This window comes from Neofelis nebulosa, chromosome 1, assembly GCF_028018385.1.
Source record: "Neofelis nebulosa isolate mNeoNeb1 chromosome 1, mNeoNeb1.pri, whole genome shotgun sequence".
Classification (NCBI taxonomy): domain Eukaryota; kingdom Metazoa; phylum Chordata; class Mammalia; order Carnivora; family Felidae; genus Neofelis; species Neofelis nebulosa.
In genome coordinates, this window is record NC_080782.1 from 127,909,793 (window position 1) to 127,923,789 (window position 13,997).

A 13,997-nucleotide genomic window follows, 5' to 3' on the forward strand; every position below is an offset into this window, starting at 1 on the left:
GCGTGGCTTGGCAGACCTCAGAAAAGCGCTGAATCAGAGTTCACAGTTAACTCTATTTAGAACAAACTTGGGTGACCTTTAAAAGCGGACTTGGGAGGTTGCCGGCAAGCAGCGCTGGGAAATGTGCACAACTGAAATCCGTGGACCTGCATGTTGTTTGTGGAAGGAACTGGGGAAAGGAGGTGAGATGCTGGGGTCAGTACTCTGTTCACACTGAACCACCAGCTCTGAGACTGCTGTTCCTGAACCTTCAGGGCTTGGCTTGGGGGTGTACAGGTGCATGTGAAGGGATTCACATTAGACATATTTCCTTCTAGGACAAAAGATGTTTCGTTTCTCTAATTAGAGTTTTTTGTTCTAAAATGAGGATAAATTATAAATCAAATTTTGATCATTTCTTACCATGAGGCTTTGCTATCTAGACCATTTTTTCTTGATATTTTTTTTTTCCTAAATCAAGACCCTATTACCTTTTACTATGACAGGTGTGGATTAAACACCCGAAACACTGAGGGCATCTGTGGTTTTGTTTTCCCAAATTCAGTGAGGACAAACTCAAGCCCCCTATACCAAGACAGGCAGGATGCTCAAAGTCAATGAAATAGACCCCTACCATGCTCGTCATCTTCATCCAGGAGCAGAGGAGAGCCTATACAGTCCTAAAAACATCGCTTCTCCTCCAGGCTCCCTCACCTTGTCTAGCTGGGTCCCTAACATTACTCCTTAGGCCACACAGTGAGGCCGTCTGGCTCCACTGCTCCACACCAGGGTCAGGTGTCTTGCTTACTGGTCCCTGCCAGGGCCAAGAGGTTCCTCTGAAGGCAGATGCCTCTGCACGGGGTGGGGGTTTGCATGTTTGGCCAATCCTAACAGGTACCCACGCAGCCACCTCTTGGGAGTTCTCCCACTTCAGAGGGGCTGAAGCAACCCAGACGCAGGGTGGGGTCCCCACAGATTTGCCACTGTTGCCCCTCTTCTCAGAAGCCAGGGACACAGCCACAGAATACTGCTGGGCCCTTCTGAGACACAAACACCAAACAGTTTCATCTCTTTCCCTTCTCTAATAGTGCTGTTTAAGTTCTTCAATGGGCCATGACTGTGGAAACAGGACAGTCAGATGAAACACAATGGCGGGTCACTGATCCACAGCGGTAAGAGGACCAGCCACAAGGAACACAAAGGCCTGGCCATTCTCTGGAAGGGACAGAGCCACCAGACCTTTCCCGTGGGTGCATAGTTAGAGATGGGATGGGAACACAACATTATTTCTCAGCAGGTCATTTTCTTTCCTTCTTTTTTTTTTTTTTTTAAATTTTTTTTAACGTTTATTTATTTTGGAGACAGAGAGAGACAGAGCATGAACGGGGGAGGATCAGAGAGAGGGAGACACAGAATCTGAAACAGGCTCCAGGCTCTGAGCTGTCAGCACAGAGCCTGACGCGGGGCTCGAACTCACGGACTGCAAGATCATGACCTGAGCCGAAGTGGGCCTCTTAACCGACTGAGCCACCCAGGCACCCCTCAGCAGGTCATTTTCTACAGAAAATCCTTAACAAATAAGCCATCCATGGACAAGGTCCTGCTGGTCCCAGTCAGTGACATGTAGGTTTACCAAGTTTTCTGTGTTCAAACACTTCTAGGCTAGCGGACTAGCAAATTGGGAGCATGGACTTATTTCAAGGGACCCACAAATCGGTTAACATTATAGATTCACATAATTCCTAAAATATCTCACATACATGTATGACCATTTTTCTCTTATGTGTAGGCGTTATTGGGGGGGACATGACAAAAATGTACCTAAATATACTAATTATCCATAGTAACTTCTTGCCATAGGTGCTTGCTTTATCCATGGACACTTAAAGTACAGCTGCTCTTCTATGGGTTGGACCCCATTTAATGTATTTTATTTTTTTTTATTTTTTATTTATTTTTTATTTTTTTTATAATTTTTTTTAACGTTTATTTTTTTTTTTTTCAACTTTTTTTTTTTTTTAATTTACTTTTGGGACAGAGAGAGACAGAGCATGAACGGGGGAGGGGCAGAGAGAGAGGGAGACACAGAATGGGAAGCAGGCTCCAGCCTCCGAGCCATCAGCCCAGAGCCCGAGGCGGGGCTCGAACTCACGGACCGCGAGATCGTGACCTGAGCTGAAGTCGGCCGCTTAACCGACTGAGCCACCCAGGCGCCCCTGTATTTTATTTTATTTTATTTTTTTTTAAATTTTTTTTTTCAACATTTTTTATTTATTTTTGGGACAGAGAGAGACAGAGCATGAACGGGGGAGGGGCAGAGAGAGAGGGAGACACAGAATCGGAAACAGGCTCCAGGCTCCGAGCCATCAGCCCAGAGCCTGACGCGGGGCTCGAACTCACGGACCGCGAGATCGTGACCTGGCTGAAGTCGGACGCTTAACCGACTGCGCCACCCAGGCGCCCCTGTATTTTAAAGGTATTCTTAGGAAAAGCTGGGATCACCCCTCCCAGTGCCTGCAAAGGCGCTACCCCCTATTAAAAGTTCTTTTCTAGATGCTGTTTTCTGAACATGTTGTTGTACCCTAACCGAGCAAGGAGTTTCCTGATGACAGGAATCCCACACTACGGCCTGTCCTAGAGACGTGACCCTGTACCTGACATGGTGTCTGCTTTGTGCCTCAATATCCACTCAGTCAACACTTGAGCATCTGACCAGGCAGCTCTCAGGACTTAGGCCTCCCAAAGTTTCTCTCCCTAGCTTGGCATTCATCCAGTCCTGGACCTGTCTGGTCCTTGTCCCTGAGGCTGTAGATACCGGAAGAAACTCCCAAATCATGGTCCCGGCTACTGCGCTATTCCAAAATGTCATGGAAGCATGCCGTACTGTGGATATACATCCTCCAGCAGACAAGCCGGGTGTAACTTCTATGATGTGGGTTTACGCAGGCTGGGCAAACCCCTCAGGGCACTTCTTCGGAATGTTACCAACCGGGAAGCTCTCGTTCACTTCCTGTTTCCAATGAGTCCAGCAGTTTCCTTATGGTCTGAAGAGTCCAAGACAGGCAGATGGGTTTAGTAGAAAGAGCCCCGGATTAGAAGCAGCTGGGGTTTGCTTTGTTGCTCAATTGCCATCTACTGTACAACCTGGTGGAAAAGACTCAACCACTCTGGCCCTGAGTTTCCTCATCATCTACAAAAGGGGAAGGATAAATAGCCTGTCAATTTCTTTTGGCTTTTGTGAAAATTGAGTGAGCATGTTGACAAATGAACTTTACTTGAGGCGGATAGTCACTCCTATTTTTAGCGCCCCTATCCTGATACGACTCCAGATTCTGGAAGTGCTGGTAGTACCAACCTCGGGCAGCAGTGGCCTGCGGCCAAACCTACTGTGGGAGATTGTGGACGCCCACGCAGGGCCAGAAACTACCAATGCTAAGGTCAAGTCTGAAATCAGAACACTATTTGCCCTCGTCAATTGATTTAGAGACCAAATGGATATGTCACCCAGGTATATCACCTGCACAGTGGCATGTGTTATGTTGTACGCACCTTCATTCATCTCTGCTAGCGGTGTGGGACCACAGTTTGGAAAAGATTCAGCCAAACCATCCAGAATTCAAGGACTCCTCTTGAACTACATGGCTAAAGGCCTGGCCTCTGCACACATTTCCTCCTTTCACTTTAGGGCTGCTATTGCTCCAGCCCTCACGTACCACTGGCAGTTCACAGCCTACATAAGAAGAAGGCTCAGGCTGTACGGTCCTGGCTTGTCTCCAGTCCTTTGACATGCTCCAAGGGTGCCTGTCCTCCCACACAGGCCCTCTTCTTCAGGAGTTAAATGGACCAAGATTGAGGGAGTTTAGCATCAATAATTCCTGCCCTGCAATGGCAAAGTCTTGAAAGATCTGCTCTATCAGAAGGCTGCTCCTCCCCAAGGCCAACCTGCCTGAAGAAGAGTGTTTTTCTTGGCAGCCACACATCTTTATGGTGGCAATAAAACTCTGTTGCCAAAGAGACAAACCGAGGTAGTCAGGGCCTCCCAGACACGGTTGGCGACTTTCCCAGCCGGACATCTCTGAAGATTCAGAAAAATCGGACAAATGGTTCTACCCCATCTTGTCATCATGCAGATCCTGCAGCCCAAACAGGCTTTGTATGCTGGTGCGTGGTTGATGATCTTGCCTGCCCAGATCTAGCCCTCACGTGGCCCTCCCTGCGGTCACCACTCCAGTCCTATTTATCTCACCTAGGCATGTTCGGAAATCAGGACCTTCTTCTCCTCAAATCCTGGCCACACTCTCCCCTTCGTTCTGTTCATATAATCTTGAACATGGTAGAGTCAGGCCTTCCAATGAGGGCTCCCTCAGCCTCCTTCCTCTGGCCCTGCATCATCTGCTTTGCTCTTCTCTCACAACATGGAAACGGAAAGGCTTTTTCCTTCCCCACCCTTTGGTCTCTGTCCCCAGTGTCACGTCCTCTTCAGCAATTCTCCCCTCTTGATTCCCTTTACACGGCATTGGTGACAGGAGCCTCCCAGGACTCTGCCTCCAGGGACCATGGAGGTGGACAGCCGGGAGCAATGCCCCGAGACACCATGTAACAGCTGAGGGAGCACAGACACGTCACACGACCTGAGCCTCAGTTTCCCTATCTGTAAGATACAGAGAATGGTATGATGATTTAAAGGCGGGGTGCACGTGGTAGGGGCTCAGTAACTGCTGACTGTACAGCTGCTGGTGTTGCGGGAGCTCCTTCCTGGCATTTTCCCACTCATCTCCACCCTCTTCCTTTCTGCGGCTCACCTCAGCTGTCACTTTGCTGTCACACCCCTGACTATTGCTCCCACCCTGATATTCCAGCTGCAGTACCTCGCACAGGAACCCAGCCAAACTCAGCATGTTCTCACTCATGCCTGCCCTCCTGCCAGTCTCCAAAACTGCAGCAGGGACAAGAAGTGTATACGGGTCACCTGCTCCACGCCAAGCACGGCCTCAACATACTTCACGTGCCGCTTAATTCCCCGTGTGGGAGGCTTCCTCCCTGACAGTCACCCAAATGGCAAGTCCTGGGTCATTTTAGACCCTTCCCTCTCTCCTGCTTGGCCCACTGATTCTCCATCACAGATGCCTCCCATGGACCACTCCCCTCTGTCCCCAAAGCCCTGGGCCCCCTGTTCCCTGGTCTAAGGCTACAGCCCCCAAAACAACCCACTCACCTCTCCTTCTTCTGAAGGCCGGATCCACCTTCCTACCACACAGCTCTGCATGGTCAGTCTGGTGTCCAATATGCCTCTCTGCCTGCTGAAGGGCACCTTAGCCCACCCTCGGGTAAGAAATCCAAGCTGTTCAGGGGCGCCTGGGTGGCTCAGTTGGTTAAGTGTCCAAATTCAGCTCAGGTCTCGATCTCACAGTTCGTGAGTTCGAGCCCTACATCAGGCTCTGTGCTGACGGCTCAGAACCTGGAGCCTGCTTCGGATTCTGTGTCTTCCTCTCTCTCTGCCCCTCCCCAACTCACACTCTGTCTCTCTCAAAAATAAACATTAAAAAATTAAAAAAAAGAAATCCAAGATGTTCACAACTCACCCTGCACCTTCCCCTCCCTGCCCTAACCAAGAACGGTTCACTCGTTCTGTCACATGCCTGCTTTTTCCCTCCTCTGACCCTGTCCCTACAGGTTTCCTCTGTTTGAAACCCCTCTCCATCACCACATTTTCCTCTCCAAAGCCTAGCCAATATTCAAACACCCCATCAATGGCCACTTGCTCTCTGGAGTCTTCCTGACCTGCAGAGCCAGACTCCGAGGTGCCAGAGCCTTCCATAGGCCCTTCTCATTTTGCTACACCCCACCAGACTGTGTGCTCCCTGGAGGCAGGGGCTGTGCATCTGATACCTCTGATTTATCTACTCTGCGTGGCTCACAGCAAGAGCTCAGGAAAGGCTTGTGAATGAAAGAATCAGAGACTGTGTTCCAACAGGTATAACACTCAGCTCTCTGCCTTCAACTGGGCCTGGTGAAATTAGAGGCTGGTCAGCACAGAGTTAATGCTGAGCCCTCCTCCTCTAGGCCCCAAACTCTGCCCTCCTGGGGGGTTGAGGTCTTTGTGATACGCACATTAATCAGGCTCTTGGTTAAAACACAGACCTGAAAGCTCGAAGATGGAGAAGTGAGTGTGAATGGCCATAGACCTCCAGGATATGACTTGGCCCAGGCGGCAGAGGGATTGCTGTCCTCTGGGACCACAGCCCTGAATTCCAGTTCAGGCCTGGTAGGGCACCCAGGGAGGCTCATGCCCACACACAGGGTAAGGATGACTTAAAAGGGAGGGTTTCTTCACAGGTGCCTTACAGTCCAGGCCACATCCAGCTGAACCCAGGCCAGCCTTTCCTTGCTGGCCAGGCGGCAGGGGCACCAACAGAAAACCTCTGCTAAGTTACAAGAGTTTGCGTGCGGGGTAACTGCTGTTTAGTATGCAGCGGCAGTCAGAGCCAGACAGAACTTCCCTCTCAACTTCGGCAACTGCTGATGTAATTTGGTAAAACGCTTCTGTAGAACAATTTCACAGTATGTGCCAAGAATCTTAAAAATGACCAGAACTTTTGACTCATTCATGAATCAAAGAGCCCACACATTTAGGGAAACAACCCTAACTGAAAGCAACTCCTTATGGACGCGTTGCCTGAGCACATTACTATTTTCAAAAGAGAACAAACGGTCAAAAACCTAAACGTCCATCACGGGAAAGGTGGTTACAGAAGTTTAATAGTACAGCTAACACTTATTTCATGTTTTCAACGAGCTAGGCATTGTGCTAAAATAGTCACGTGTGATACATCATTCCGTTCTACCCCTGTTATGAAGTAGCTAGTATGGTTATGCCTGCTTTGCCGATGAGGAAACTGAGGCTGGGTGACGTTAGGAGAGCTACCCAGGGGTCCTGGGTTCTCATGGAGATAGGATTAGAAGCAGGCAGTCTAACTCCAGAAACTGCATTTTTGCCACACTGTATCATCCCTCTCGATACATGTGTGTCTGTGGGCCTTGTGTGCACAGAGATGCACATCGATTTTAAATATTAGTCATCTATTTTAAGTAATTTTATATGCGATTTTCATAAATGGAAAATATTTGTTATAATATTGACTTAAAACAGAATATGAAACTGTCTACATAAAGACAACCTCTTAAAATATTTTAATTAAAATACTTTATATTTAAATATTTAATTAAAATATATACTTTATTTAGAAAAAGACACACATTACTGTAGTAACAGTGATTATATTTGGACATTCTCCCTCTACATTTAATGTTCTGTCTTATGTACATTTTTTTTTAAAGTTTATTCATTTATTTTGAAAGACAAACTACAAGTCAGGGAGAGCCAGAGACGCAGGGGAGGGAGGGAGGGAGTGAAGGGGGGGTGGGGGAGAGAGAGAGAGATTGAGAGAGAATCCCAAGCAGGCTCTGCACTGTCAGCTCAGAGCCTGATGCGGGGCTCGAACCCACAAACTGTGAGATCAGGACCTGAGCCCAAGACAAGAGACAGACACTTAACTGACGGAGCCACCCAGGAGCTTCATGTCTTTTGTACCTTTTCAACCACGGGTCACCACTGGTAGATAATCAGGATGAGCTCCCTGGTGCTATATTTGCAAGCCTTCAGCTGAGCTGAACTCTGACCTTGACATGGCCTCCATTCTACCTGTCACATGTCCCAAAGCAAAGATGCCAGAGACCCCCCGCACCCAGCTTCAGTATATGGGCACAGTCTCTCACGGCTCATCGTCTCTACCCAGGAAGTGGTTTGGACAATTCTGGGGTAAAGCCACAAACCGTGGACAATCCCACAAGCCCTGCCCAAGGCTGCCTGCAAACGCCCAGCTCAGCACAGTCACCACACGGAGCGGGCCTGACCCAGAACCAAGACCACAAGCCGGTAAGCCAGGACCAGCCACACGCTGATCCAGTCCACACAGTGCTTCGGGCTTCACGGCGTTGTGTTTGTGTCTGGTTTTGCTTTTAATTAGTTTGCCTGACAATTTCCAATCCAGGCCATGCGGCAACTGGGACCTGGGATGGGGTCATAGCTGACCCCTCAGACAGGATGTGAGCCACCCTTGCCACAGTCCCCACCACTCCCTGCTGCCTTCCCTGGCACCAAAGCTGACTCGTGCTTGAACTGCTGCTTTTGCAACAGCAGAGTGATAGCGAAAGTGAAACGTGTTCTGTGTCCACGTTTCAGTCAAAAGAGGAAAAATGAAATGTAGGTTAGGAGGGCTGTGGGTGTCAAGTAAAACGGAAGTGGGTACATTTTCCAGGCACCTCTGCTCACTTATGGTACCTCCCAGGTCTCAGTGAGTCTTTGAGCCTTCCATCTCTGGCCTAGAGGGTTTCTGAGGGACGAGGAAAAGAAAGCCGAGTCCTTCCGCTTTCCTGGAGAGGCTCCTGGCGCAAAGTATGGCCTGGTGGCCCAGGGCCAGCCTCTTCTGCTCCATACCCTGCAGCATGATAGCTACCAAAGACCTCCCCCCAGCCCCCACCCCCGCTCTCCCACCCCAGGCAGCTGGACTGGGGGTGAACAACAGACCAGGCAGACACAGAATTCACACCCATCCCTTGGATTCCAGGAGCGGGGCCTATTACTTTAAACAATGTCCTTTTGGAGACATGCTCCCAGCCCACTTTCTCCCTCAAGACCGATGCTAGATTTGTGGTAACTTTGTGCCAAGGCCTGAGGAGTGTTATCAAAGCTGCTTCTACATCCGGGCAGACAAAGAAACAGCACCAGTGGGCCCTGAGTCACTCCACTTCCCCCCGGGGGAGGAACCTCAGGACATGCCTCGGGCTCCCCTTTGTAAAGGTCTAAGAACGGGGTTGCTAGGAAGATGAGACTCACACAGAGCTCTTCACATGGTGCCTGGCACAGGATACAGGTTCAGTAAATACTAGCTACTCAGCCCCCACTGCTGTGATCTGGCTGAGCCCAGACGAGAGGCTTGGGGAGCACAGCTCAGGCAGATGCTGCATTCCTAGTTTCTACCCTCCCTGCACTTGCTCAGGTAAACCGCCTTTGTCCTCACACCTGCCAGCTAAGCCCCAGGGGGCCCAGGTGCTACGACTTAGAACTGCAGAGCTGAGAAATGTTTGCCTGCAGGAAATTCCCCTGTCCTCTTATTAAGAGCCTCCCCTGAGCCCACAAAAGGCCAGTTTCCTGGCACATTGAAAAGGACAGAATAAACACATGTTCATTTTCTGTTGCTGCCTCGAGGGATTGACTAACGACAACGAGTTTCCTTCGGGCATTCCGGATGAACTCACCATAGAAGGCTATGGGCAGGGTTCCACCCATACAGGAGTTGGGCCAAGAAATCACATCCCTCCTCCTCCTCCGCATCCTGGTGGAGAGGGACAGGGAGGGCACACTGGTCTCCATGTTGTCACTGCTCGGAGAGCTTATCCAGGAGACAAGGCCCCAGAAGGGTCTGGACTTCCCAGGTGGGCAGTTTGGGAGGACTACAGCCTGGGAGGGCTATAGCCTGGGAGGGCTATACGTCAGGCTCTCTTGGTTGCTGGTGAGCAAGCACAGGTGACCCTCAGTGCTGTGCTGGCCCACAGCACATGCATACCTAGTGTGCTGGGTAAATGAACAGGGCTAACAGCTATACAGACCTTACAGTGTCGAGCTGGGGTGTGAGTTGAATGGCACACACACGGTCAGGCATACAGTGAGCTGTTGCAGCTGCCCAGCTCCCTAAAACTGGCTGGTTGCATCCAGCTTTGGGACCCTTCTTGGGTCTGGCCCTTCCTGGACTGTCTCCCATCCTTCCTCCAGGAGCCAGAGGCTTTTAGCCTGGCCTCAAGATCCCCTGTGGTTCAGGCCTGCCAGGTTATAGCCACCATTCTATAACCCTCTGTGGGGAAGGTTGGGGATGGGAGAGGGCAGGACAGAGGATGGAATCACTTAATTTGCCTCCAAATGTCCCAGGCTTTCCTAAGGAAGGCATTTCTTGAGAAACACCTCCCCCGGTGTCCGGGCTGGCTGTGCCTCACCTCCCCCAGTAGGCACATGCACGCCTAGCCCTTTTTCCTCCCTTTCCGGGGTCAAAGTGCCCAGGTTGTGAAGGACGCAGGTCTGCCCCCAGGAGCAGAAGACTCATCAATGGTAAATCTTCCAACATCCGGTCCCAAAGAGTTTTAAGACTTAAGAAGAGAGTTCCTCTCTGCCTGAGATGGACATAAAGCGTTCCTGAAATAGGACAGAGAAAACACCAGGCTGGGAGCCAGGACTCCCTGTTCTCAGTCTGTTCATGATGTTCATTCCTCTACATCTTTGCTTTTGCCTCTGGGACAGGACCAGATCAGCAAGCTTCAGACATTTCTGTGAGGTGCAACGCTTCGACTCAACTAAATTGTACCAAGACATGACTCAGTATGTCAAACAGGTGGAGGTGGGATCCCCTTGCCCCGCAGGTCTCTTAGTGGTCCCAACACGGGTGTGCTGTAACCCTCCGGAGGAGCCAACCTGTTTGTTGCCCTGTGTCACCCACATGACAGTGACTGTGGGCCTGGGGGGTACTGAGCATCCTTGAGCCATGACGCAACTGGTTAGGGCAGCTGGTCCCAGGCCCTCCACATGCCCCAGTGGGGATACCAGCATCGTGCTCAGGGAATGTACAGCCTTGTCCCGCATACATCCTGGGCTGGACAAGATGTGCGGGCTGAATCAAGGCAGAAGAGCTGCTGGGCTGGCTGGAATGCTCCCTAGTGTATTACAGGGCTTTGACTGTAGAGCCCAGCTGAGCCCCAGCCTCTGAGGGCAGAGACGTCACATACAGGTCATTCAAAAGGCTGCCAGGGAGAGGAGTCTTATCCATGAGAGCTGTCAGCCCAGACCAGACATCTGAGGTGTCAGGAAGCACCACAGATCCAGCCCTTCCATTATACAGAAAGGAGACGGTGGCCCAGGCAGGGGCGTATCTTACCCTGACGAGACAGAGTGCAGTCAGAGTCAAGAACCGTACATGGAGGGATTGAAACCTAAGGCCCCCAGCTTGTCCTTCCGTGCAAGCTGGCACTTTCTACTCTGCACACCAAGTGCCTTCCCGTTCTTTCCATCCTCCTTTATCAAAACCACTCCCAGGAAAAGACACAGAAAGTCCTTTCTCAGCAGAGAGGAAGCAACAGACTCAGCATGTGGTACAGGGTTGCTGTGTAGCACACCAAGAAATGAAGCTCTAACTACAAAGTCAAGGAGGGGGAGAGGAGTGACCCCTCACCCCCTACAGCTGGTGGTCTAGGTATGAGACGTCCTGGCTGCACACCCTGGTGTTGTGGACAAGTGTGTGGGTTTGAGATCCGTCTGTGAGTTCCTCAGGTCCCCAAGCCTGATTTAATGCTCTGGGATGCTCTTTGAAAATTCTTAATAATTTTTCGATAAGGAATCCCACATTTTCCTCCCACACTGGACACTGCAAATTATGTAGCTGCTCCTCACCCACCGGTCATTAGCTGTGTGGCCTTGTATAGGTGTCTCAACCTCTGAGAGACTTGGTTTTCTCCTCTGCAAAATGGACGCAGTAATAGCACCTGCCTTACACAATTGTTATGAAGACCAATTAAGTGAACATACACAGGGCTCTAGGTAGGTGCCTGGCACAGAACAATTGATTAATCATCTAATTAATGATAGATACTACAGATAAGAAGAATAATTATAGACTATCACGTGACCATGCAGATGCTCTGCTCAATGAAAAGGATATTAACAGCTGCATCCCAGACCGGCGAACCAGCCAAGGGTCGCAGGTACCCAGGCATCAGGACCCCTCCCCTACTCTTACCTTCCTGAAATGGCTGTGTTTGCATCTGCAGCCGGATCTTGATGAGGTCTACGGGCGTGCCCAGCCCCACAGAGACCACGCCAGCCACCATGCTGGCCAGGAGAAGGTCAGACAGGGTGCCGGATGGGCTGGCCCCGGGCTCCCTGCAGTGGTGCTGGCTGAGGAACCTCTGCGTGTTACTGAAGACCCCAAACACCGCAGAGTTGTAGACCGCGATGCTGGCAAGGGGAAAGGACATGCCCTTGAAGAAGCCGAAGACCTGTGGGAAAACGAGGGCGGTGGAGCATGAGGGCCCGGGGACGTCTGCAGGCCAAGGCGCCGAGCTCCCCACGCTGCGCTCCGCACAGTCCCTGCCCGCCTGGGAGCCCGCAGGCTGGTGAGGTGACACTACAGGAAAAATAAATCATTATGACAGCGACAAGAATACAAGAGGATGCTGAGTGACAGGAGAGCCATGGCAGGTGAGGGGGTGCTCTCCAGGGCACTCTTGCCCTGGGCGGAGAAATCAGCGCGTGTATGCAGTTTTGTTTCCTGAGTCTAGGTGTCCTGGGCCTGGAATCCGTATTTGCCACCAGGGTGGCCGTGTTCTTGGGCTGGACGGATACCAGGCTGCGAGGAGCCCTAGAGGGTAGCACAGATTGCCAAACACCATTCTCTGAAACATGTGCCAGGTGCCAGGGGGACATGGGGACACCATAAGAAATCCTCACTGCCCTCACTGAGCCTACGCTCTGGGTGCAGGAAAGGGGAGGGGGACAGGGCCAGACACACTGACAGGTGACTAAAATTCAATGTGCCAAGCCTATGGGGAGGGTCTAAGGGGAGCAGAGTCCTCAGAAGGTTTCTGCACATACACAGAAACCACAGGAGAGGGGGCTGCAGGCTGAGGAGAGGGTCCTTTCCACACTGCACTCTTTTTAAAAAAATTTTTTTTTAATGTTTATTTATTTTTGAGAGAGGGAGAGAGTGACGGAGGGAGAGAGGGAGGGGGAGACAGAGAACGAGCTGGGGAGGGGCAGAGAGAGAGGGAGACACACAACTTGAGCTGTCAGCCCAGAGCCCAGTGCAGGGCTTGAACCCACAAACTGTGAGGTCATGACCTGAGCCTAAGTCGGACACCTAACCGACTGAGCCACCCAGGCTCCCCTCCACCCTGCACTCTTGAGGAACATCACAGACACTCCTCCAAAACCTGGAAAATTCCAGAGGCCCTTGGAGGAGTTAGGCCAGCACATACTTTTAGCTCTGTGCCAAAAGCGAAAAAGCACCAGGAAGCTGTTGTACAAACTCCAGGGCCAACACAAACCTGCTAATCCTGACCTAGGTGTTTGCGCCCTGTCAGAGGCAGGACGCCTCCCACGCACACGTTCACACACAGCCTGCCTCAGGTCCTCCCTCCAAAACAAGTCCTCCAGATAATGTGGGACATCACTTAGCCCCAAAGTGCTGAGTCTCCAAGGAACGCCCACAGTTCCCACAAAACCCCCAGCGCTGGGACATTGGCTGGCAGGCAATGAGGACCATGTGTGCCAAAAAGCAGAATTGATGGCCACCTTTCAGGGGAGTGACGAATTGCACATCGCCGGGAACAGCGAGAGTGAGGTTTGTAGTCCGTTGTCAAGCAGCCTATCAAGAGAGTTAGAACACCCAAACAAAAAACACACCTCTGAGGAAAATCTCTGAGCGCGGATGGATGGGAGGCTCCCGAGCCCCAGGGCACCTCCTATGATGGAGGCCATGGAAAAGGTGGTGGTCAGCAATGGGGCCACGTTTCCAGGGACTCAAGGGAAAGCCCAGGGCTGCCACGGGGCTTGTAACTGACCGCTTCTTTAAACTGTCATTTCAGGGGTGCCTGGGTGGCTCAGTCAGTTAAGCGTCCGACTTCAGCTCAGGTCACAATCTCACAGTTCGTGAGTTCGAGCCCCACATCGGGCTCTGGGCTGATGGCTCAGAGCCTGGAGCCTGTTTCAGGTTCTGTGTCTCCCTCTCTCTGACCCTCCCCCGTTCATGCTCTGTCTCTCTCTGTCTCAAAAATAAATAAACGTGAAAATAAATAAATAAATAAATAAATAGTCATTTCATCACAAATCAGAAAATGTATTTTAAACTCCCCAAAGAGGGGCCTGAGAAAGTCTTCGGAAAGCACATGCTAATTCTCAAGAAGGGTACCTGAAACCC

The 13,997-nt window shown here is 51.0% G+C and overlaps 1 protein-coding gene across 4 annotated transcripts in view; it reads right to left on the reverse strand.

Moving 5' to 3' along the window:
* The window catches only part of SLC25A48 (solute carrier family 25 member 48), a 169,501-nt gene that overhangs the window by 18,202 nt on the left and 137,302 nt on the right, over positions 1-13,997 (reverse strand). For all 4 annotated transcript variants that reach the window (XM_058736051.1, XM_058736069.1, XM_058736060.1 and 1 more), the window contains one exon: positions 11,820-12,078. In XM_058736051.1, coding sequence (XP_058592034.1) covers positions 11,820-12,078 — 259 coding nt within the window. The remainder of the gene's footprint in view (positions 1-11,819; positions 12,079-13,997) is intronic.